Consider the following 25,186-nt stretch of genomic DNA (forward strand, 5'->3'; position numbering starts at 1 on the left):
GCGGGTGCACATGCACTTCGATCCCGGAAAGGGAAGCCCTCGCGGAGCTTCCCGCTAAGTAGAAATACGAGCCCGATCGTTGACGTTGGTAAAAAAAAATGCTGCAGTTTCGGTTACAGCATATAATGCGGATAATTAGATGACCAGTAAACCGACCGTTACGTTAATAAGTACCGAATGAAAGCTCGCCGAAGGAAGACTAGAATATTAAATTTCTTATGATTAAAGTATAACGATGAAATATATTGTATGGTCTCCGCATAACTTATACTATTAATGAATGCAGTAATTACTAGAATCTTAAAGATCTGAAAAGCTAGCACTAATTAACAATCTCCATACATTTACCTTTGCATATATAAATTAACCTTGGCTGAGAGAAAAAGAAAGGAAGAGAGAGAAAGAGTGTGGGTGTGTGTCAGAGGGCGAAATCGAAGACGACACTTTCTCCGGATTGCGTTTTCCGCGATGGACGACGTTAATGATCCGCGGCGCGGTCGATGTAGCATAACGGATAGCAAGAGATTGCGAGGCGAAGCTCGCGTACGGCGTGACCACCATTAGCGCGGGTATCTACGAAATTAATCTGGTACGCGTTCCAGAATAACTTCCACGTTTACCGACATTTGCATGCAGAGACGCCGGGCGATAAGCCGGGGCCGGCATCTGTAAAGCGCGCCTATTACGCCGCGTGTATTAAGTGTCACGTCTCGTCTACGAGTTAGAGAATATTATAGGAGCAAGATGCTACCGTCCGCAGAGGCAGTAAATGCGAATAGCATGGCATAATGCGACGCGTGTGCGGTAACATTCTGACTGATGCACTCGTGCCTCATCTGCAGCGGCGTGATAATGGTAAATGCACGCGTTTATGTCAGCAATCTTCGCGGTAGTTTACTGTCATATGTGTGTGTGTGCGTGTGTGTGAGCAAAACCTTATCGTCTTACGCCCATTTCTACCGCAATGTAGATTAATCCCGGTGTAACTTGCCCTTGCCTTTTTCTCAGAATTAGAAGAGAATAAAAAGTAAGTTAAGTCGAGATTAATGTTAATTTGCGTCGATAGAGATGGATATTTTTGTTGAGGTAAACACTATCGCGTTATCGTGACGGAAATGATTTTCCTTTTACTCCTAGCGTAATCATCCTGGATAGCGTCCAGGTGATATTACGGCGAAGGCATGAGACCGAGTGGCCTATTCTGCAAATACTACTTCCTATTACACTATTCATAGTTCGGCCACAATCTAACATTAGCGTTGTATCGTCCAAAATATCTTACTATGGTCTACGGACTTACGTTAATTGTTACGTAACGTAAACTAATGCCTCCAAATCTCGCTCGACTTACACTTCGAAGAAGACATTTGAATAATCGACTCTTAATTTCATTATTAATTATTACAGAAAATAATAAATACAAAAAATAAATATTACAGAAAATTTTTTAGTGGAATTATATATCTACATTGACCAAAAATACTTTTTCAACTAAGTAAATAAATTTATTTAAAGTTACTTTTTGTTACCGAAGTAAATATTTATTCTATTTAAATAAAAATATCAAATTGCAAGTAAATCCATGTGTTATATTAAGTAAATTAATTTAAATCGTTACATTGTCTACATTCCCTTTCTAAAAAAGAGATGTTACCAGCGCGAATGTCATTAATATCGAACAGTTGAGGCCTCTTTTCCGCGATGTCGATTGGTCTTCTCGAAGCGCGGTGTAAAGTAATGTTTAGTAAAGTAATATTTTTTTTATCAGTGTATATATAAAAATTGTTTCCTGTATTCCCTGAGATATGGCACTTTTACCCTTGGTGCAAGTGGCAAGGGGAGGGGAGGGGCAGAATTCCATTATCCTTAATTCTGTTATCACTTTCACGCGCACGTTAGAAGAACGGATAAGGGTCCTATTTAGGTCGAAGAAGAAGGGATGTTTCCACACGAACACGGTAGTCCGATTAGGATGGTCTCTCTTAATCCTCTTAAGACCCCCTAATCCATGCTCACGACAATCCTGATTTATAAAACCACAGTCATGTGTGCTTGCCGTAAAAGCGGGGTCGCATGCAACCAGATGGATGTCTTTTACTCTAATGCTATTATTACTTGACGTTGCGAAAATTTTTCGTTATTCTGCTACTACGTTAAAAAGTCGGTCTTCTCTCTGGTGTAACTAATAAGTAATAATCGTTATAATTGTCTTTGTAATAATTAATATAGAGAGCTGATAATATATTTTTCGACGTATTATTTGCGTTGCATTCTTAAATATTGGAATGAAAAACACTTCGTAGCACAATTTTGCGCATGTACGTAGTCTTGAAAATTATTTGTTACTATTATTACATTCACTACTTTAATAATTAATCCCAAAGTTATTTTTCGATGTAACAATAATTATGAAAATATTAACGACGATTACACGAACCTGATGTGAAGGTTAATTACACGATGCGCGATGTAAAATACGCATTTTTTGTGGACGCAGAAGAGAGGGAATCCGCTTTTATGGCGACTCGCTGTCAGATAAAATGATACGCGATATTTTGCGTGCTACATGCTGCATCAATCCTGATGAATTAATCCTGGTGGATTAAGCTTTGAACTCCATTTTTTGCTTTGCTTTGCTTACTCCATTTATTTTTCTGCTTTCTGTGCAACATGATTTGCAATCTGCGCTCACGCATATGGGATGTCGGTCGCAAGTTTTTTTTTCTATATATAACATCACTCACAGTTTATACAAGAGAGATGCCTTGTCCGTTTGTTACGCCTTCGTCGTTAACTCTATTTTACCTCTGTTCTCATCGAAACGTATGTAATTTTACTTTAACGTTTGTCTTGTAAGTTTGAATCAATATCGAGGAAGACTAAAAATCTCTCTTCCTCTCTTTATCTATGACTCTACTTATTCACTTTTGAGTGGTCGATGCTTAACTATAAGATATGCCATAAGAGAGCTTCTTAGAATCTCTCGCTTTTAAAACAAGCGATACTTTGTCTATCGTATAATATCATCTACAGATGATATGAAAGACATTAATATTTATAATAATTCGTTCAATCTCGAGCAAATGATCCGCGTTATTCCCTGCATAGTTAATTAAAATGTCATGAGGCTTAAACAGTAGTAATTAAACTGTCGTCATTCAGTTGCCACTAATTAAAATGTCATTTTGATTTCTGGTAAATTAAATTATTCATAAATGATATAACTAGATTTACATATAATATTTACGTTGTATTCCTCTGATATATAACCAGGGTTGGGAAAGTTACTTTGTAAAAGTATCTAGTTACAGTTACAGTTTTTTCGCTAAAAATGGTTACAGTTACTCAAAAAGTAACGAATCGTTACTTTGCAGTTACTTTCTTGCAATAAAAATAAAAATATCAAATCTGCAGTTGAATTACATATAAAGTGTCGATAAAGCCTGGGTAGCACAAAGTGTACAAATGCAATACCGTGCAATTATTGATGCGTAACATTGGCGTTGCATTAGCCTTTATTCTATATTCCTTAGTCCTTAAAGGACCGTCTACATTGAAAGTAAGAAATAAGAAAATCATAACCTCTACTTATCAATGTACACGGAAAAAAACATTTAGCTGCTGTAGCTAAAACTTAGTAAAATATGGACAGCGAATATTTTTAGTTGTGATAGCACATGTGCCTATTGTATTAGGTGCGACAGCAAACGGTTTGCTGTCGTAGCAAAATATTGAGCTATCACAACTAAAAATATTCGCTGTCCATATTTTACTAAGTTTTAGCTACAGCAGCTAAATGTTTTTTTCCGTGTAAAAGTACTCGTCGCACACAATAATTCATTGGGCTATTGAATAGTATTTGGTTTTATTACAATAATTATTTGGGTCCAATTATTTGTAAACGCCACATAAGCGCATTAATACATTCATATCGAGCCGTTAGCGCAATAATGTTAGACGACAGGAGCGCGGGCCCGGAATGCGCGAAATCTGGTTCTTTATGCGCGAACGGCGAATTAAATTCTTCCAGCAAATATCGAGCGATTGCAGCTACCGGGGGAAACAAAAACGGTGAGGCATAATTCGACATCCATTCACCGGCAATTTGGTGCCCTTTCATGCGAGCGCGCGTTTGCCCCCGAAACCGCAACTGTGCGCTTTCGTCCCACAGTCGGACTGCCATCGACGTTTCAAAGACGAGCTACATTCAACATCTGCCCGTGTTTTGCTACGTGAATAGGTGCGCATAATGCTCAAGTGCGATACGTATATATCGACCCCGCAAAATGCGCGCGTACCCATCGCGGGGTGCACGTCCGGATAATGCAATTCCTCTTCTTTTTTTTTCACAGGATGTGCGTGTGGTGACATCCATCGATGTGGCCCGCCACACTTCATTACGCGCAATTTTCGTACAATTTCGCTATTGTTGCTTAGCAATGACTCTGCTATTAAATTATCATTATACATTGGAACTGTACGTACAACGAGTACTTTGCAGCCATTATGAAAGTTAACTTTTTGAAGAAAAGTAATTACAACTGTAAAAGAATAGAAAAATCTGTTAAAAATTAATATAAACTGACGAGGCGATATTTATGTAAATTAGGCTAATTCCCGGACTAGTCCGGGTTATCTTCAGATTTAATATATTTAATCGAGCTAGGTTTATGGATGTAACCCTCATTTTTATGCGTAGACAAAAACAGATACTATCTAGAAAGATACTATCGCGTTAAATTAGATGCGAATTTGATGTCACATTGTGTAGATGACCATACGCGATAAAGTGGCTGTAATTTTAAGCATATGCGAATAAATTGCCGCACCCTTGCTGACAGACTGGAGAATACGTGAATGGTCTGTTCTTTTCGGCGCGTCCAACCTACGTAGTTTATCCTCATTGAGACAGAATGCATTTCATACGCTGAAAAGAAATGTAGGGGGCAAGTCTGGATTACCCTAATCCTAACTCTGGAACTACACGTGCAGTACATAATGCAGCCGGTGGCATCCCACGTGATTGCATTGATATCAAAATACGGGGTAACCGTTCGTATAGATACAAACGAGTTCAATAGCGCCGCACTTGAAATGGATCTTCGACATGTGGCGTGCCGCATGGTGCACGGATGCGCAAGGCAAGTTGCCGTACGCTTTTGTGCGAAAAACTACGCAGGCGATTTATATAAAACTTTAGAGAAAGAGACTACCCCCCTCTTGACAGAACGGAAATTGACCGCGCAATGTTTGCACTTCTGATATTATTTTACGTTGAAAATTGAAGTCTTCATTGATCTCGTATAATTTTGGTATTTTACTTAAGAAAGAGAACTTTTTGACTGTTCTTTTTTACTCTTACACTTAACTTATTAATTTATTTATTTCTCTGACTTATTACCTTACTATTTATCGATTTATTTATTTATCTTTACCCGTAATAATTTCAGATGTAACATTATGAATTTGCTGCCACAGACTCATGAACTCATTCTGTTTCGACATAAATTAATTTGATCAGTCAACATGTATTTTTCTCCTTTGTAATACTTGTCCAACTAATCCTTGTATACACTGAAAAAAATTTCTGGTTGAATATGGACGAATCAGATAATTCCTTTAGGATTTACCAGAATTCCTTTAGGATTGGATCTGGTAAATCCTAAAGGAATTATCTGATTCGTCCATATTCAACCAGAAATTTTTTTCAGTGTACATATATCGAATCTACGGGTCCACGTTGTATGACTATTAGACTAAAAAAAGATTCTCCAAATAACTGTCAAAGATATAACTAGATAGGGCAAGATTTTTGTTTGAACAATATACTGTGTATTTTCAAGCCGGCGGCTTTTAAATTACTTTTAAATCGACGGCGGCAGTGGTCATTTGCGGAATCCACTGAATCCGGATCCGCATTAATTGTAGCGTGGAGGGACCAGGTGCGGCGAACTGTGTGAACGAACGCACATGACAATCGCCGATGACAATCGCGATGCTTTGTCGACGCGACGTTGTATGTGCTCCGAAAAAGTAAAGAGTTATGCTCCGATGAACTCTACGACAAGAGCATCGGAGAGGGGCCCCCCAGGGAAACTCGAGCCAAGAGGGCGGGGTCGGCGGGCTCGCGATACGAAATTTCGGGCACGTAGGAATGTCTCGGGGCACTCGCCGTAGCGGAACGATATATTCGCGAGATGGCCGAATACGGTATTCCGTAGTCGTCGATCGAGATTTACGATCCGACTATGCGACCAAGATTGCGCATCCAGTGCCAAAAATGATTTTGATCCGCCGCAGCTGTATTGGCCGCTTCGCGTATTTTCCGCGCGCGTGGAGAAGCACTGTGCGATATATTTTCTCACGGAAATTTAATTTCTCTCGCTTTACGACGATGTACGTTCGCGTGTGTGGCGGCAAGGGGGAGTCGCATGGGAATTGCCGATAAATATAAACGCCACGGAAACGCACAAATTAGTTATTAACGGTATCCAATATTTTTTTAGTTATTGCCAATATTAAGTTTAATTTATTCCCCTCTCGTGGCTTAACCTCCACATGCGTACGTCCACCAAGTCTCGCGCATTAACAACCTGATGGCACGATATCACCTGCAAATTTCTCAACGATTTGCGACACGTGCGTATATATGCATTATTCACTGACTGCACGCTGAAAGTGGAACGTCGCGAATGTGGGTCGGCACGTGCGGTAATTATGCGTGCATCTAGGTATTACACGCACCCCTTTCGATCGAGGGAGCGGGAGGGAGGGACAAAGCGAGGGGGCGAGTGAGAACCGCCGCGAACGCATTCGGGATGCTGCGCGTCGCAAGCGTGTTGTCGCGGTTAAAGATACTTCATTTAGGGCGAATTAGAGCCTCGATCCCGGGGGGGGACGGGGACCGGGCACATCTCGGCGGCGCTCGATCGTTCTTCAATGCGAACAATGCGCTGCTCCCCCGTGACACCTCGCGCTCACTCGGGGCCCCGTTGCGACTCTCTCACGTCGAGAGCCGACTCGCCCCCTCCTGTCTCACTCCTCCGCTCGCCGCCACTCGCTCCACCGGCTCTCCCGTTCACCGGAAAATGATTCCTTTATTCCCAATCAGCTCCATTTCCGCGATACGACTCTGCTCTTTCAACGCCATTTACTCGCTCTCGCCATTCGGTTACTTAATGAACTCGATAAGTTAACTTTTAATTGATACGCATTCCCTTCAAATTTAGACTTCGCCGTCGTTGAGCATCGTGTTGTAAAAACGCACCACAAATTTTCACACGTTCTCATTACGCGTGGAAATATTCTGGGGAGATATGGATGTAAATATATTAGAGAAAAGTTAATCGACAATTAGCGATGTCACCTTTTCAGCGAATTTTTCCGGCGACCTGCTGTTTCCGCCGAGGCGAACCCTCCTCGGTTCGATCGCACGAGCGGTCAGACGAGCTTCTGCCGTACATGTATAAACGAACGTTGCCGCGAACCGAGGGTGGCCGAAGGGTAGTTGGACGGGTCGAAAGGGGGACCGGCGGGGACCAGGGGGAGGCTGGTTTGATCACGCGACGACTACGCCGACGACGAAGGCGAAGGTTATTGACATCTTGCCGGGTAGTCTGCATGCGCACGGCATTACGCGTCGGACTGGCCCCTTTGTTTCTCTCTTTTTCTCCCCTCCCCCCCCCCCCCCCACGTAAATTGCCCCGTGTCATCTTTCTGCGCCGAACTTTGCGATCCAAATTACGGAAATTACCGAGAGTGGTTCTTTATAAAGCTTCCTAGTTGTTGTAATTATCGGCATAATGAAATTTCACGTTTTCAGGCTCTTCTCGCATTCGAAATGAGTGGATCCGCGATAGTATGCATTATCGAGTAGGCATACTTTGACGTGAAAGCTGGACTACATTTATAGTGTTAATTATAAATGATACGCACGCGGGCCCATTCAACTGTTACAATTGACGTGAACTGTAAACGCAGAAATTATAAAGAGTTAATGTAGCTAATTACGGGCATAGTTAAAATGTTAAAAATTGAAGTCCTCCCAGGAGAATTCTTAGAATTTGTCGTAGAAAGAAGACGCTTAACTTCCCTCATATCTCACGCCAGGAACAATAATTATTCCGTGCAATGTTTTTCATTCCCGAAAAAATATTCCCCGTCTCTCGTGTCTCAAATTCCGTCGAAGGTCTGTCTCGCGGAGACTCAGGGGTGACGAATCGAATCGCCACGTCTCATGTTTTTTTTACGTTTGCCATTGCTCTCCCGTTTGCGGTAAACGCCACTTAGTTCCACTTTGCATAACAGCTTCGTAACACCGTCGACGAAATCCGAGTGCGAGCGTACGTTGACTTCGTTCCGCGCTTACCTGGCAGCAGGTGCATTTAGTCCGTTGCTTGTGGGAAACACCTGATAACTCGTGCTCACGTAGGTACGTGCATCTGCGTGTGCGGTTCCCGCCCGTTGCTGATACAGTCACCTGCGGCCTCGTGTTCGCTCGTAACGTTTTCTTTGCAATCGATTTTCAACGCGTAACAGATTTTTCTACAGTCCCATCATTTCACCACAATGCAACGCGTGAAATGCGCACCGTGCATTCGTCACGAGGTATATCGAAATCTAAACAACGAGGCCTTTAAATTCGAAAATCGCCATAAACTTTCTAGGAGAAATTTGGCAAATTTTTCGGAGACGTTTTACGAATCTTTCGAAACAGTTAAAGTACACTTTTATAATAACGGAAGTTACAAACGACAGGAAATCTGGGCAGACATGCGATCTTCGGATGCACCTGGCGCTGCAGGCTTTTTAGAGAGAATGTAGAAAACGAGAGATATATACCACGAACGTCGCAAAATGCCGTCCTCTCCGACGCAGACGCGTTAAAACTCGCGAGACTTGACTTTCCTGTCGCATTCTCGTCGCACATTAAACCACATTTTTATAAACTCAATGACCCTTGTATTAATATTTATTCAATCTGTCGTGTCACAGAATAATAATCAAATCAAATAAAAACGAGGTTATTACAAATAACATTTAAATGACGATCTGTCTGAAGTAAAATAACAAAGCTGTCGCGCGGATTTACAAATGTGAATGTTCTTTCCATTCATGAATATTCGACATTTCGTTGTCGTTAACGTCATTAATATTTTCAATTACAATTCAATGTATGCATTTCCGGCGATTAAACGCACGCGTCTCCACCAAACGATCAAATTTATAGCTGGCTGCGATTATAAAAGTCCAGATGGAAATCATATTTTAATTCTTACATCAGTATTTATCTCCTATGCGCTATCGCGTGCCGCACCTGGGGAAAAAAAGGCTAAATTAAGATTACTCATCTTCATCGATTGCTCCACCCTATACTGCGATCACAATCGTATCTATAGCCACTAGATGCGTCCATTGTTACCTCAAGAAAGCAACAACTCATTTATCATAGCATTCGTTTAATTACATTGCGGATCGATCTTATCTCATCCTAGAAAGAAGTTCATATCCCCCTAGACAAAAGCCCATTCAGAAAAATCCTCTTGCAATGAAAATTTCCTGTCACCATTCTCACGGCGCTTAATTGCCCGTTGCAAGTACGCGGCGAGAAATCGCTCCAACGAATAAAATCGGATAAGGACGGTGCTACAAACGAGTCCATAACGAGCTACGATTACTATGCTTCGACGATACGGAAATGGAAAGTATCGAAGTGAGAAAGAAAATGTGAAAGAGAGAACGAGAGAAAAAGAAATGTTTCGAGCAACGTAGTTGCAGACGCAACTCCTCCATTCACCGTTTCAAGCGCACGTGTACGTGTATATTCGCGCGGAAAAGACGTGTATAACGAGATAATCGCGAAAGGATCAATGACAATTGTGTGTAATTGCCTGGCAATTAAGTTGACGTTGTGCACTTCCGCGTAGGCGAGAGTGGGTTGATAGAAATGCACGGCTGTATGTAATTGATAATGCGATATGGACATGGTTTGAATTTGCGGTGGATTAATTTTGGAAAATCCATTTTCTAAATGCACGATAAAAGATTTCAAATTGATAATACGAACTTTAACTTTATTATAATGCCATTTTTCTAAATGATGATATTATAGCAGGATTTTCGCGAGCAGACTGTTTTAAATTTGTAATTCTTTGCAAAAATCGAGATTGAATTTTAGATAAATATAATAATAAAATTTTTCTGTATTACTAAAAATGCCAGGTATGGCTAAGAAAACACTGACGTTATTAAATTATAGTTTTACGAAAAACTTGGCGCTGCTAAACCAAATGTTAATTGCGCTTTTCCTATAGATAGAGATTTCGAAAGGACTTGAAATTAAGCCTTTCATGTCTGAATGGAAATAGTAAAATAAATCATAATATGTATCCAAGAATTAATGGCAACTATAACAGTAATGGAAATAATTAACAGTATGGAATAATTAACTAACAATATCACGGGGATCCTCGCGATTAAAACATCTGCAGAAATTAACTCTGAAGAAAATCGCGCTCGGCTGCCAGAGGTAAATGCAATAAAGTCTCGTTCTAATTAACGTTGTTACACAGCGAGAAGCCGCCGAATGATATCTACCGTAACAGAACCCGTCGTTCCGCAATGCGGGCGTCGGTTATAGTTTCAGAGTTAAGTCGCGATAAGTCGGTTAGCATGGCCGCGTTAAACGGTTCGTACGCGAACTTTCCTCTCCTCGAAACAGAGCCGTCACGTCGGAGACAAAGGCGAGGCCTTTTAACGGCACCGTGAAGTTATTTGGGGAGATACGGCGAGACACGCTCTTTGAAACGTCAGTCAGCACCGCGCCCAAGGACTCGAGATGTGGCCCCAGCCAGATTCTGCATTGTTCACATCGCGTCTCAATGGCCTCGACACTCCGACTCATCGACCGACCGACCGACCGACCGACCGACCAACCGACCAACCGACTCTTTTAAACCGAGTCCGAGTCGAGCAACTAAGCACTCGAGAACATAACGAATGGCGCGCGGAAGTGCACCCCGAGGGGAACAGAACGTTTTCCTTATGCGAGGTGTGTATTCGTTAGATAATAGTGTTGGCTGTGCAACCATACGGCTTGCAACTGGCCAATCCCATTTCCTCTGAAGGAATCGAGAAACGGAGAATGAAGAAAGAAGCGAAGGAAATATCAGTCGTCCCGGCGTCTAAAACAACTGTTCATCAATGTGATAATTGTAAAAATCCTAATCAATTACAAAATTTACTTCGACACGTGTTCTATTGTGTACGTTATCGACGTTGCAACGAGAAAAGTTATGTTTATGCCGGCGTTTTCTTCCTGGAGGAGCAAGCACGCGCATCGTTTAACGTCAATTTTTTTCTTATGCATTCCCTCGATTAAAGACGAGGAAGATTTACGACGTTAATCGGAGATCAACTCGCTAATCACGATCGCGCGATGCACCGAGAGACCGAAGGGTCGCCGAGTGCACTTTAGCACCGTGGCGAGGTGAGAAGCCGGCCAATTATCGGTGCGAGGAGCGAGCCCGCGAGATCGCGATTCGCGGCAGATACCGCGAGCGACACTGTAAATCGTACAGTATCGGCCGTAGAGTCGCGAGCAAATCCGTGAAACGCAATAAATCGATCAGCGATGCAATTGGGCGATACGGCAGAGGAGTCGCGCAGCGAGGGGATAAATGAGAGCCTGGATCACGACGATGCTGGGATAAATGGCGAGATATTCTGTTTCGCCGTACAGATAATGGCGCCCTCGATGGCTCGAACTCTTCCCCCCTTGCCGAGGCATCGGCGATCTTTTAGCAACGAGCCATAAATCTTTCTGCTTACATTGTAGAATTGAATCGGTTAGAACGGAACGGGTGCACGTGACTTTTTGAGATTTCATTAAGAAAAACTTTTAGATGTACTTATCCACATAAAGCAAATCCATTGTCGACTCATTTCAGCCAAAAATGTCACGTTTCTGTTCTTTCTGTTCTCACTGGCTCGATTTATCTTACGAATCGCGTTCGTTTTACTGTAATTCCGAGCAGAAATGATTATAACATTGCTTCGTAGCGCGCGCCTTTAGAATTGTTTTCATCTTGCCTTTTAACCAGAAGTATCCAGTGCAGGAGTAGCATCGCGGAATAATAATTGAAGCAGAGGCGCCATTAAAAATCGCAGTCGACATAACAATAAGCGATAGGATAACGATGAATACCGGTATTGTATACTGTGCATTTCATAATATACGCGTACATTGTCGGGCGTGCAAGATATCGCAAGGTTATCAACCCGTTTTTCGATAATTTTCCAAGACAGTTTGCAAAACTAGCGCAATAACGACGCGGTTGCACAAGGCGGCAGCGCGATCTGATTTCTTTTCCACAGAAACGCTCTGTCACGTAGTTGATTTTCACGCCCCGGCCTGAAGGAATTATTGCGCAGATAGCGAGCGAACGATCGCGGAGACTGGAGAGTAGCCGCGATTATCTCGTATGAATGATCGCATGCGTCCGCGTTTGTCATAATACTCGATGCAATCGGCACTTCTCACGATGACGCGGTGTCCCCGAGGTACGTCGCCGTTTCCGAAGGACGAAGCTGGGTGCCACTCATGGCTAGAGGTTTCCTGGTGGAATTCTCGCTTGCCCCACATCCGCGTTGCGTAAGCAATAATTGTATCGTATCACGCGACGGGTCTTAACAATCGCGCGTTGCCCGCTAACGACCACTTAAGTGCACTCGCGAGACACCGCGGATCGACTTGGTATGCTAAAACGCATCTTATCCGTTATTGCCTGCTTAGGTTTACGAGCTTCACGATTACGGGGATATAATTTTCTACGAGTAAGAAACTCGTAGATTTTATTCGAGGCCTTCTCGCAATTTTAAATCGTCCAATCTATTAATAGAGAAGCAAATGTTCGTGTTCGATTCTTGCTAAGATCAGCCATTATTTTCATCTCATATTCGCATTCTAAAACTTAGTTGTATTAAGTGCTGCAAATGATACCTGATGAGTTACAATTAATGTAATTTTACGTACGACGCGAAGGCATTCGAATAGACTGCGTCGAACTAACGGAGTTAATAACGTAAGATTTTCAAAGCATATCGCGCTAAATACTGGTAGATTGAAAGGGCCAACTTCTATTACCGCTTAAGTGTTATTGACAATCCATGAAATGATCCATAATAAAGTTCAATATGTTTTGACGTTCTTAACATTGATTTCTTTATGGTGTTCACTGGTGAGTGACGTCTAAAGGTTCTCTGTTCATTCGGATCGTTTATAATCACAGCATCATTCAATCGTTCGATTCTTTCTCGCGGCAGGATAAACGATGAGAAACGTTATCCATTGGCAGCATTTCTGCCACCACAGAAACAAGAGAAACTAAATTTTTCGCTAGTGAGTTGAAAAAAAATCAATTGTCTTCTGCCTTGGGCAAATATAAGATAAACAATAAGTATGGAGGTGCACGTAAACATAGAAATTCTCGCGTAAATATAAAACTAAACTTGTTTATGCAAAAGACTGGCACAAATAATTTGTGTAACTCGTTATAAGAAAAAATACATTTTCGAAAAAAGTTCGGAGTCCCGTCTCGTATAAAAATCTTATCGTACACCGGGACGGAAATGTTTTCACATGGAAAATTCAGCACAGGGAAACCCTCGTAAAAGGCCTAATACGATTAGAATCGTTCCCCACTGGAATTAAGTGGCGATTTGTACAGAAATCATGTTTCACTGACTGTCGATGCATTCGTCACGCAAAGCTTGACGCGAACACACTCGTCGGCCTTTCAGTAAAACGCAACGTTATCATCGGCGCGTACGTGAATCGTAAACAGAAACGTTTGAGTAACGGGGTCGTTACTCTCACGCGGGGATAATCGTGCGATAACGTAATGTCTACGGAGTGGCATTTCAATCGAAATGCACAGACGGGTACTAGAAATTCCTTTTTTTTATCTGGCAGACATGCTTACGGATAAAAAGGGACCCGTTATAAGATAACTCGCACGAGTTGCATAACAATTCTAATTTATTTAAATTTCCACGGGCATTCGAAAAATCCTAGATACTCGAACTAATGCGATTTATTCTACTGTCTACATAAGCTCTCGCGTTAATAAATTAATCAATTTCTTTCAGTTTTATAGAAAGGTTTTTCTTACTCTAACATTATTTCATATAATTATACTTGTGTAGAATATCATTTCTAGTTATTGTTATTTTATGTGATTTCAATCGCATTGTCAAATGTGTAATATCGAATCGCGGAAGTTGTAAAGATTAATAGAATCGTGACAGAAATGCGAAAATACAATTGACGATCAACCGGAATTTGCGGACTGCTAACTGTACATCAGAATTCCCTCTGCTCTTTCTATCTTTTCTCTAGGAGAGGAGTCAAAGGTTATGAAAGGGCTTTGGCAGGTAGATATAGGCGAGTAATGGTACTTAATAATAGGTTCGTAACGCGCGAGGGCAGGTGTGCGAGTCGCGATGATTAATTAACCAATGATAGGTTTAACTCGCCTCCTCGTGGCTTTTCCACCAACTCTCTCGATCTTTACGCGACTGATTGATGATTACACAGCTCGCGGACGTAGGCTTGCGTTTATACACGCGAGGAATCGCGGAAACGTCGAGGGATAGCGATTGCGATTGCGACGTCGATAATCTCATTCCGCGAATTCTTCGAAAACGTCTGCGGGGAACGATCGGGTCGTTCGATGGGCGTACCTGGACGCGCCAAAGGTCGTCCGAAACCAGTATTCGAGTTACGAAACCGGGGATGGAATAGACGATAGAAAGTGACGGAAAATTTTCAGAAATTATTACGAAATTAGAATATTGAATTTCGGCGAAATGCAGCAAAGGTACTAAATGCTACGGGCTTCGTTTCGTAAATCTGTTACTTTCGGGAATTATTGTTAACATTATTACATTGTTATTAGTGTTGAAACAAAATTGCGAGAAAAACTCAAGGTAAAGCCTTGCGTTTAGTCTCGCTCGTTCAGAAGACAGAAGTCGTGACCACCGAAAATACTCTGCGATCATCAAGGGGCATCTGTTCCCTTCTTACGAGCACGTGGTGTAAGATGAGGAGGGTTAAAGTAGCTGCTCGAGGAAATATACTTGCTATCTTCGAAAGGAAGAAAAAAAAGAGAAAAGAATAACATGAGACCGAAAGAGAAATTCCTCGCGTCCGTGAGTTGTGCTCATTATTTCTCCGAGAGTTGTGTTGTCTTTTTACGGTTACCACCGTGAGAAAGATAAACGCGATTATAAGACGATTATAAGAGTCATCGGCAGCAATACGGCGATCTTACTCACTCTGTGTACTTGTTAAAAATTGTCATTAATTTAATCGTTACGCTAATTCACTTAGAATTTCAATGGTTTACAAATATATTCGTAGACTAGTTACCTGTAACGTTCGTGGAGAAACTGAATAAGCATTTGTGTAGAGAACAACAATTTAGATAGTTAATTAGACATTAATTAATAACACATAATTTAACATTTGACAAGTTTAAAAATATTTATGTGTTAATTAATATTAATATATTCAAGTCTTTTAATATATTCTATTAATGTAGTTCTATGCAGATTTTTTTTTCAAATAACATCTTCAAACTTTTTGTTTTTGAACGTTGGTTCACCGTAGATAAGTTAATACATTTCGATATCTTCAGGGGTGCGCAGACCTTATCGCCTAGGGACGGGCTTTTTCCAGAGCGATGTACTCTAACGCGGTAAAGAGCAGTTTTATTCGGAACACGTGCCACGGTGTCAAGCCGGCTAAAATTAAGCGGGAAAGTCCCCCTGTCTAGATGCCTACCTCTCCCGTGCTTGCGTCACCCCTCGATGAGCCCCCTCCTGTTCTTCGATGCCAGCTGGCAACCGGAAGTAACCGTAAGAAGCCGAGCGGGGAAATAAAGGAGGCAACGACGAGGGGTGATGAAAAACCGGAGACGGAACTGCAGCCGAGGACCGTTGCGCCCGATGCGGCCCACTTTTATTTCCGTCCCTGCGTCGTTATTATTCGTACACGGGGGTCCATACCTGATATCCACACAGCGGGACTCATAGGGTAGAAAGGAGAAAAGTTCCAACTAAACAGCTGACGGGAAACTCTTTAACCCTCAAGTGGCAACAATGTAAAATTTCACGTAATCAGAAAAAAATTATATAACGATCATGAGATTACACAGAGTTTACATTAATTTTAATAAGATTATAATATAGCATAGTATATTATATTATAGCATTTGAAAAGCTATCCTTGTTTTTTATTTTGTAAGTTATGTTTATAATAATTTTAAATCGTTTTTGTCTGCAACACTTTGTTGAATAATGTCTCTTAAAGAAGTGAAACTCCAAACAACATCGGATTTATTCTGGACACTTCGTATCTATAATCTGTAATGTACATTTATTATATCTTTTACAGATAATTTGAAAAATGAGGCATATGTTCTTCTATAAATATCGCAGCCACATAAAATTTCCATATTTTATCATGAATTTAAAAGAGGAAACGTTGCAGAACGTGCTTATGAATTAATGCCTTCATTAAAATATGATTATTTAAGCAGGTAGCAGAGGCTTGATTACAAAGCTCTATATTTGCCTAAAGGGCCAGCAGTAAATTTGAAATATCAGTGTATTTACCCGCAGAGGAAAGCAAGCAGCTTTAGTTTCGTGTTTAATATTAATATGGAAAACTAGGTAATAACTTGTGAAAGTAAATTTTATTCGAACGCTCCTCTCGTAAAAGACCCTGTCCTCGTTAAAAATAATAATATGACAAAAATCACAATCGTGTTTTTAGATGCAGCATTAAAAGAGAAAGTTAATATTCGCTGAGAGATCCCTGTTCGATAAAACAAAATTATTTGGTTAAACTATTTTACTGAATAAATATGTAATCTGTTGTATTGTAATGAAAATTATGTTACCGGCAAGAAGTTAAATGTTACAACAATAAACTATTTGGTTTACACAGAGTTGTTATTCTGAGTAAACTCATATTTGTATGTGTGTTAATATTACTAAATATTCCAACTGAATATTTTTGTTGCATTTACTGGGAGACTTGTTTGCTCGTATCCAAACAAGAGATTTCGTCGAATCAACCAAATTTTATTTTATTCAACAAAATCGGGTCTCAGTGAATCTACCCGAAAGAATGTACAATAGCTCGAGTAAACGTTTAAAAAGAATCATTTGTTTCGCTAGTTGTCTCTCTACGTAATAAAAAAAGTTTCTCCAGGTACAAGAAAAGAAAAGTACACAGCTTTGCTGTCAGTACAACAAATCGGAGATAAAGTGTTTCTCGCACAGGGCTGGCTACTCAATGGAAAGCCCGTCAAACAAACCGTTCGCTCGCAATTCGAAGTGCTGGTGAACCTGCTCCACCAGGCCGAACCACATCCTGCGTACGGTCATTTCCGCAGAAGTCGTTCGACTGCTAACCTATCGATATTACAGAAGCGCAATTAACGATATTAGATTTCCCAAGTCAATATTATAATCCCACATTTATACACGCTTGTCTAACAGAATAATCACGCCAGTCCCACTGTTTGACATATAAACAATTCGTTTGTCTGTTTACCAAAAGAAAGGTGAAGAAAGTCTGTTTGCTAACCAAAGGAAAGGTGAAAACTCGCACATTTTGTCTTGGCCAATTTTAAATGTAATTAATTTACTAAGTTTTAAGCGGATCTCGGAAGTGTATTGTACTACACATGTAATAGAGCTCTTATCGGTGATTTGAACTTGTATGTTTCTCTTCAACACAAGTAGAATCTCATAGACGTGTGTTTACAAGTAAATCTAAAATTAAGTATCATCCAAATTGTTTATTTATGTAATTCGCAAGCTCGTAACATAAGTGACATGTTTATGTCAATATTTTCTCTCTCGTCTTCTCTCTTTTTCCCTCTTCTCGTCTCGAGACCTCGGTGTCCCCTCGAGAACATAAATTCTGATTTCACCAGGATCCGCGATATCCCTGGCGAGATACTTGAGCCTGAAGGTTCAAGGCTAGCCATACTTTCAACCGCGCTGCTTGCGGCTCTCGTGTAGCTTCGGGAGAAGTTACGTTAAATGTCGGCGGCGCATAAGAATATTATCTAGCGGACGTAATAAATTATTAAATCGTGCCGCAACGATGTCTTAATAATCTTTCAAAGCGTCGTGGTACGTGTAATTCTATAAATAAATGCTAGATAACGCAAATAAAAATCCTTTTTTTCGACTGGAACGTCATGGCGAGTCGTTACGTTCAAATAAAGCACAGCGAAGGGACGAAACTCAGAGGAATATTTTGGCAAATACATTTTGATAAGCGAATATCGCTCTCTCCCTCACGAATCGAATGCATTCGAGACGTATAAACGCGCGCACCGGCATTAAATTACACCCGGCAGACGTTATTTTATCTGCTTCTTCCCGCCGGCGACGGAGCCTGTTTCACCCTTGGGAATTAAAATTCCCACCGACCCGCGGGGAAGAATCCGAGGCTCGGCGCCGTTTGTGCGGCCGATTACCTGAGTCAGCTGTCTCAACGAGCAGCGTCTTTGCAGGACTCGGGGACTGGCGGTACGAGAGGCTGGAAAAAAGCGCGGGTTCTTTCTCATAGGCGTTTACGAGGCCGAACGAAGGATCCCTAAGGGTGGAAGACGCTCCTTCCCTCGTTCGGGACGGAAAAAGAAGCCTCAGCTGTTCGCCGATGGAAGCCATGAAATGAATATCCACCCCGACTACGACATTGCGCCATAGCCGGCAACATTCTTGGCAACATAATCGTCATTTCTGACCTTACAATTAGACGATAGCTAGGAGCGACTTGATTATTTGCAAGTCAAAGTAATTTGCGTCGGTAATTGTCGTGAATTAAAATGAATTAATACATAAAGTATTTTATATGATAGATTTCATTTGTGCAACAACATAGTAGGAAAAGTGTGAGTGCGGTATGTCTTCGGGTTTAAATGACATATAAATAGGAAAGTTAGAGTATTATATTTCTTTCTGCTTCAATTTCTGTCGCAGCTGAGCACTTGTAATGACGTGACTGCATGAAATAATGAAAAGGATCAAAATATGTCGATGTGCTTTCAACAAGTCGACACTGCATGATCTCGGAAGAAAAGTGCACTGTTGTTTTGCACGGCAAAATCGCGCGGTGATAAATCGTGGTTTTCTTGGCTTTACGACTATTCGGAGTAACAGAGATCGTCGTAAAAAAGCGGCTCCAAGACAAACCTGACGTTAATTTCCCGCGGACGGCGCCGATGATACTTAAACTAGAGCTAAAGTAATTTCGGTCGGTGAGAACTTTTTCCTCCGGCCTTTCAATTGCGCTCTTCAATCGCTGCCGCGTTCAGGCGTGACCGGAATTTATAACTAATCCTTTCGAATGTTCAATTCGACGAATCGACTTTAACGATGTTATCTCGCGATTATTCAACTTCTAAGGTTTCACTATTTTTTTTTATGGACTTTCAAACGCCGTGAATGTTCTTTCGGCGCAGCAAAAATTTCAATTTGTTACACAAAGATTTCAACAGTCGTAACGTAAGAAAACATATAATTGTATAATAATTCCTTTTTATGGTATGCACGTTTCCAAATTTTTACTTCTCATTTCTAAACGTTACGTACAAGATCCATAACTCACAATTTGATCCGCTAAATCTTTGGAAGTGGATTAGCGATAATTCGATAATTTAACGATCCAACTAATTTACATTCTTAAATGATAATTTCTTTTTTTGAAACTTTTATATGCCGCAAACACGAATAAAGATTTGTTATTTCACAGACACTCCACAGGGCTTTTGAAACTATTAGGCTAGTCATTATCTTCCTCTAATTACATCTTCAGAGACTGAAGTGGCTAACTTTGATATCTTCAAACGACTCATTAATGGTCCTTGTAACCCCATTTTTTATTCTTCTGTTTCTTGTCTCCGAGATAGACGCTTAGCATTAGAATACACCGAGAATAAGGAACTCTTTATGCCTCCATCGGTAGGCGGTAACCTACTCAGGTACAACTCAGTTTCGGGACGGTCTCTCAATTCGTTTCCCACGGTATAGACCAGGTTTTCCGCATAAATCTCTTTGCGGAATTCTTCTCCTTTTTTTCATTCTTGTTTATTCTCGCCTCACCTTTGCGGTGTACCGTGAAATCGAACAAGGATGTTGTTTCTTAGCATCCCTCGATGATGATAGGTGAAAGGATCATCCAAAATAACAGCGCCACGAGAGAGAAGTTTGCATAATCGTGTCGTGAAGAAATGCTTTTATTAAATTTTCGCTAAAGGAAGATATGGAGAGAATTTACAGGGATAGAAACTAGTCAAAGCTCCTCTCACTCGGTTGCGTGTCGAATTTGAAAACGGCCGCGATGTATCAAAGCGTAAATATTTTGAGAAATTGCCTCGAGTTTCACGACGTGAAAAAGTATTGTAAATATCGAAAGCTGCGTTACGAAATAGAAGCAATTTGAACGTGAGCCTCGCATTGGTTTTCTTCGCGTGCGCGTTACAACGGTTTATCCCTCGAGGCAATTTACTTAGTTTCAAACTTTATTCAACGGCAGTACTTCGAGGCAGCGTTTCCATGGTCACGCTATAAGCATAGCAATAGTTCGTTTCCCACTTCTTGTATTCTGAGAGAGTTTAAACTTTATACTCCGACAATCACTGTCGACGATCAGAGGCACTAACGAGCGCCAATTTCACTATTTCTTCAAGCACACTAGCGATTGCGCATCACGCCGGTAAGATCGCGCGCCCCCCCGAACGCTCTGTCACCCGAGAATCACTCCAAGACAACAAATCGCTCATGAATACTCACGGACTGGTATCTTCTTGGGATCAACAGTGCTGAGTCGCTCCTCGACCTTGTCGAGTTTACGACGTAGGTGTCCGCTTCTTTCGGCGACCTGGGCCAGTTCGACGGTGAGGCCCGCGAAGATGTCCTCCGCGACGGTCAGGAGGGAGGCCAGTTGCTTGAGGGAGCTGGTGAGAGCGCCGTTCGCCACCGCCTCGAGCTCGGCGCCCACCGGCCAGCCCGGATGCGAGCCCGCCGGCACATGGCCGCGGCACACGTGCCGCGGCTCTACCTTTCGCATCACGAACGGCATCACGACGACGGTGCCGGCGGCTTGCTGCTGGGTAGCGTATCCCTGATCGGCCGCACTCGCGCATAACACACTTTAGCGCCAGTTCTCCCTCATCATCGGAGCACCGCATCGCTGCACGCCGATCCGCGAAACTGGCCGAATTCCGAGGATCCTCCGGGCCGCCGGCATGACCACATGCTGCGTGCTGTGCCGCCGGTTTCTTCCCGTCACTATCGAACCGTCGTATATCCTTCTATCGCGTCACCGCGCCCGTGATTCCGTTTTTCTTTTTTTTTTTATTATTCTCCCAGCACTTTCACTTCGCACTCCTAACGGACGACGAGAGATCGAGACAACACGCGGCGCGTCACGAGCCGACGCTCGAATTTCGAAAGTCGTGTACGTGCGGCATTACGGCGGATTCTTTGGGAACGCTACCACTTGCGAGATTCTTTCGCGCGGATCCTTTTACGGGGTGAAATCCGCGGCTGGATCGGGGAAGGACGTAGAAAACACGCGTAACGATGGCGCACATCGGTGCGAACGTACCGCGCACCGCGACGGTGGTACGCGAAGTGCCGGCCGGTCTGGCAACCAGTCGCCGAGCAGCCGGCTGGTTCTCCCATTCAAGCGGGAATGTAAAAGGCGCCCTTGCCAGCTATATCTGCTTTGTTGGACAAGCCGCCATCGCCATCTATCGAGCGGCATGGGTATGAGATGATACCTTCTGTCTTAGACAATATTTTTCACATTAACAATATATAATGATACATTAACGTAAATTCTGATGAAATGTGGAAGTAATAAAGTAACATTAATATAAAGAATACGAGACAGTTTCATCGCGTTGACTTGACCAACAATGAATAATGTAGGAATCGGACAACCGTCGGACGCTACACAACTTTGAATCTCGCATCCAGCCATTTGAAGCTTGAGAAAAGAATGCACAAACGCGCGTTATCATCCGTGCTAGATACTGTGAAATGTATATTACTTATCAATGGTAAGCAAATCAAAATTAGTCCGAAACAAACTAAAACTCATCTTTACGCATGCCAAGAGTTCCCAAGTAACCTTCTATCGTATTTCTTATGACAAGAAATTTTCAAAGAACCAATTTTAAACAATTATTTTGTGCATAATGTATGCGACACATTCGAATATAGTTTTTACGCCTGTAAATTTTTTTATTGGCTCTTCTGCACAAAATAATACTAGGCTAAAACACTCAGTTCAGAAGTCTAATAGAAAAGTTATTGGTATTCGAAATTTTCAACTTTTTTCGCGAGCAATTTGAAATTGGCTTCATAAAATTGCAAAATTCTTCCACACGATTAAGGTAGTTATTTCGTAAAATCACACGATTAAGGTACACGGAAAGAACAATGTAGCTGCTGTAGCTAAAACTTAGCAAAATAGGGACAGCTAATATTTTTAGTTGTGATAGCTCAATATTTTGCTACGACAGCAAACCGTTTGCTGTCGCACCTAATACAATAGGCACAGTAGCAAAATATTGAGCTATCACAACTAAAATATTAGCTGTCCCTATTTTGCTAAGTTTTAGCTACAGCAGCTACATTGTTCTTTCCGTGTAGCTATTTCGTAAAATCATTTATGTGAGAATTGTTTCAAATTTTTACAGTTTATTCTTTACATTAATACGTTCAAAATAAGACTAATTAAATTGAAATTGACCGTCTCAAAGTTCTGAAACAAAATGTTAAAGTTTGCTATGCTACACGAAATACAATATTACGTGTAAAACACGTTAAAAATATTACAAGTAACAATATAATTCGTTGTAATATTATTACATATGAAATATTATTTACACATATTATTATGTGATAAAATATTAATATTTGCGTTTGCAAACGCAAATGATGGTACATTTTATTATTTTTAAGCTTAACGGTGAGTGAGATTCGTATAGAAAGAAATTCGTAAGAAACAAATATGTTACAAAGTAAAATAGAACGAATAACTGGAAAAAAAAATCAAAATTATTGGCCGTTACGTTTCAACAATATAAACAGTTAAAACTGAAAAATGGGAAGAATTATGTAGTGGACATGAGTGTAGTGTATAAGAGATGTGGCAATAGCGCCTCAAATTAGAATCTTCCGAATCTATTTTATATTATGTTTTAATCGTAAGTGTATTCTTTAGAACAATATTGCATCAAGATATATCATTGTAATAATTGAGTGCTGGTTCCTGTCTGGAAGAAACTTTTGAGCATTACTGTCGCGAAACAACTATCTTAAAGCACGCATAAAAACAAAGTCGCGGATTCACGACTTTATATGAAAAACGAAGAGAAATTAAAAGTATCACCATGTGAAGCTGTCACCTAACCACAGTTACTTATAAAGTGATATTATCTTTTCTATTAGACTTCTGGACTGAGTGTTTCAAACTTATCTAATTAAAGATGCGTGTTAATTTTTCTTAGAATCCATTTGATGTAAAATATATACATATGCATGAAGAGAAATTAATAAAAGCTATATACACCACGTAAGTAATTATATTATATAAGTAATGTGGGCGATCAGCTGTACGTACTGCGTAATTAACAGTGAAATCTGTCACCCATATCGTACAGGAAAACTAAGGCCCGGTTTCACCAAACGTCGCTTAACTTTAATCTTAGTTTAATCCAAGTTTGTCTCTTTCTAAAGCAATAGTTGGAAAGAGACAAACGAATTGCGCTAAGCTTAAAGTTAAACAACGTTGGTGAAACCGGGTCTAACAATGTAAAATTCCGACACGATAAGAACTTCAAATGCTAAGTGACATTCTTCACGGTACACCATTTTAGATTTTCTCGTCAAAGCCATGATATGCGACGATATAACACACTAACTCGATGTGAAATGATTGAAAAATGACTTATATTACCGATAGAAATTATAGAATACGTACAAATAAACATAGAAATGTACGCGATCCAATTACATGTTCATCCTCATGGAAACTTCATAGACGACTGCACTATCCTAACTTAGCAACGCGAGATGCGCGCTGCATACGCGAACTATCGACCCGTGATAGCCGCCGATCGAGTTAACGAACGTCGTAATTCGCGTTTATTTTCATAGCCAACTAAACAAAAAGTTACACACAGCGGTAGCTCGACGAGTGCTCGACGAGAGCAACGCTCGTTAGCGTAACAAATTTAGCAAGCCGGCCGGGTTCGATTCGGCGTAAAGTAAGCTCCGGAATTGGTTTGATGTAATTGATAGTCCGAACTTATCCTTGCCTCTCTCTTTCTCCCATTAGGAGAATCTAATGGTCGGGAGCTACCGGCAGCTCTAACGCTTTCTTTCACTTCGCCTTAATTTTCTCCGTATGTGCAATTTCACACGATAAAGTCTCGCGTTTAGGGTCTCGGAATGACTCTCCTCGACCCGAAAGATCCACTTTTCGGGAGAAACGATTGCCCGTAAAACATGCCACAATCCTAATAGTTTTATGGAATGTAGGGAATTTCAAATGACATTACGATCGTAATAATAGACCGATGTCACAAACTCGGGTAACATCTTACGTTTCGAAAAGCGGTCCAATAACTTTTCGAGGCGCAACGATTCGTATCAACACTGCACGCTCGACCACCAGAGTTCTAAGTTTAATTTGTGGGTTGGTGTACTCTTGGCGCGCGGTGTAGTTTAATGTTAATATGAGACGAAGACCAGACGGACACCCTTGTCGTTAAATCCTTGCTCTTGCTTCTTGCGAATCTGAAAATATGGGGATCTGCGGTATCTGCATTGCTGCTTGGGGCTCATCAATCAACATGTACGAGACTCAGAATCAATTACTGCGTTTGGTGTTCTTACGAATGAATTTAAAAGTACGTGATAAGATTACATATACCACACGACGCAGCGGTTTAAAGAGATTTAAAAGTCCAGGTTATACGCTGTTCTCGAGGTAAACAGCTTGTACGTTTCTCGTGTGTCTTTTTGGACAGGTTTAATCGGAGTGGTTACTCGAAAATGATTAGGTTGCGGACTACTTAAGGATGCT

At 41.2% G+C, this 25,186-nt stretch overlaps 1 protein-coding gene across 2 annotated transcripts in view; it reads right to left on the bottom strand.

Annotated features, from left to right (window-relative positions):
- The window catches only part of LOC105568395, an 89,449-nt gene extending 67,707 nt beyond the window's left edge, over positions 1-21,742 (bottom strand). For both annotated transcript variants that reach the window (XM_012024043.1, XM_012024042.1), the window contains exon 1: positions 20,878-21,742. In XM_012024043.1, the coding sequence (XP_011879433.1) occupies positions 20,878-21,166 (289 nt within the window). In that variant the 5' untranslated portion in view covers positions 21,167-21,742. The remainder of the gene's footprint in view (positions 1-20,877) is intronic.
- Between the last annotated feature and the right edge of the window lie 3,444 nt (positions 21,743-25,186).

Source organism: Vollenhovia emeryi, unplaced genomic scaffold (assembly GCF_000949405.1).
Source record: "Vollenhovia emeryi isolate VEMERY1.0 unplaced genomic scaffold, V.emery_V1.0 DF939129.1, whole genome shotgun sequence".
Classification (NCBI taxonomy): Eukaryota; Metazoa; Arthropoda; class Insecta; order Hymenoptera; family Formicidae; genus Vollenhovia; species Vollenhovia emeryi.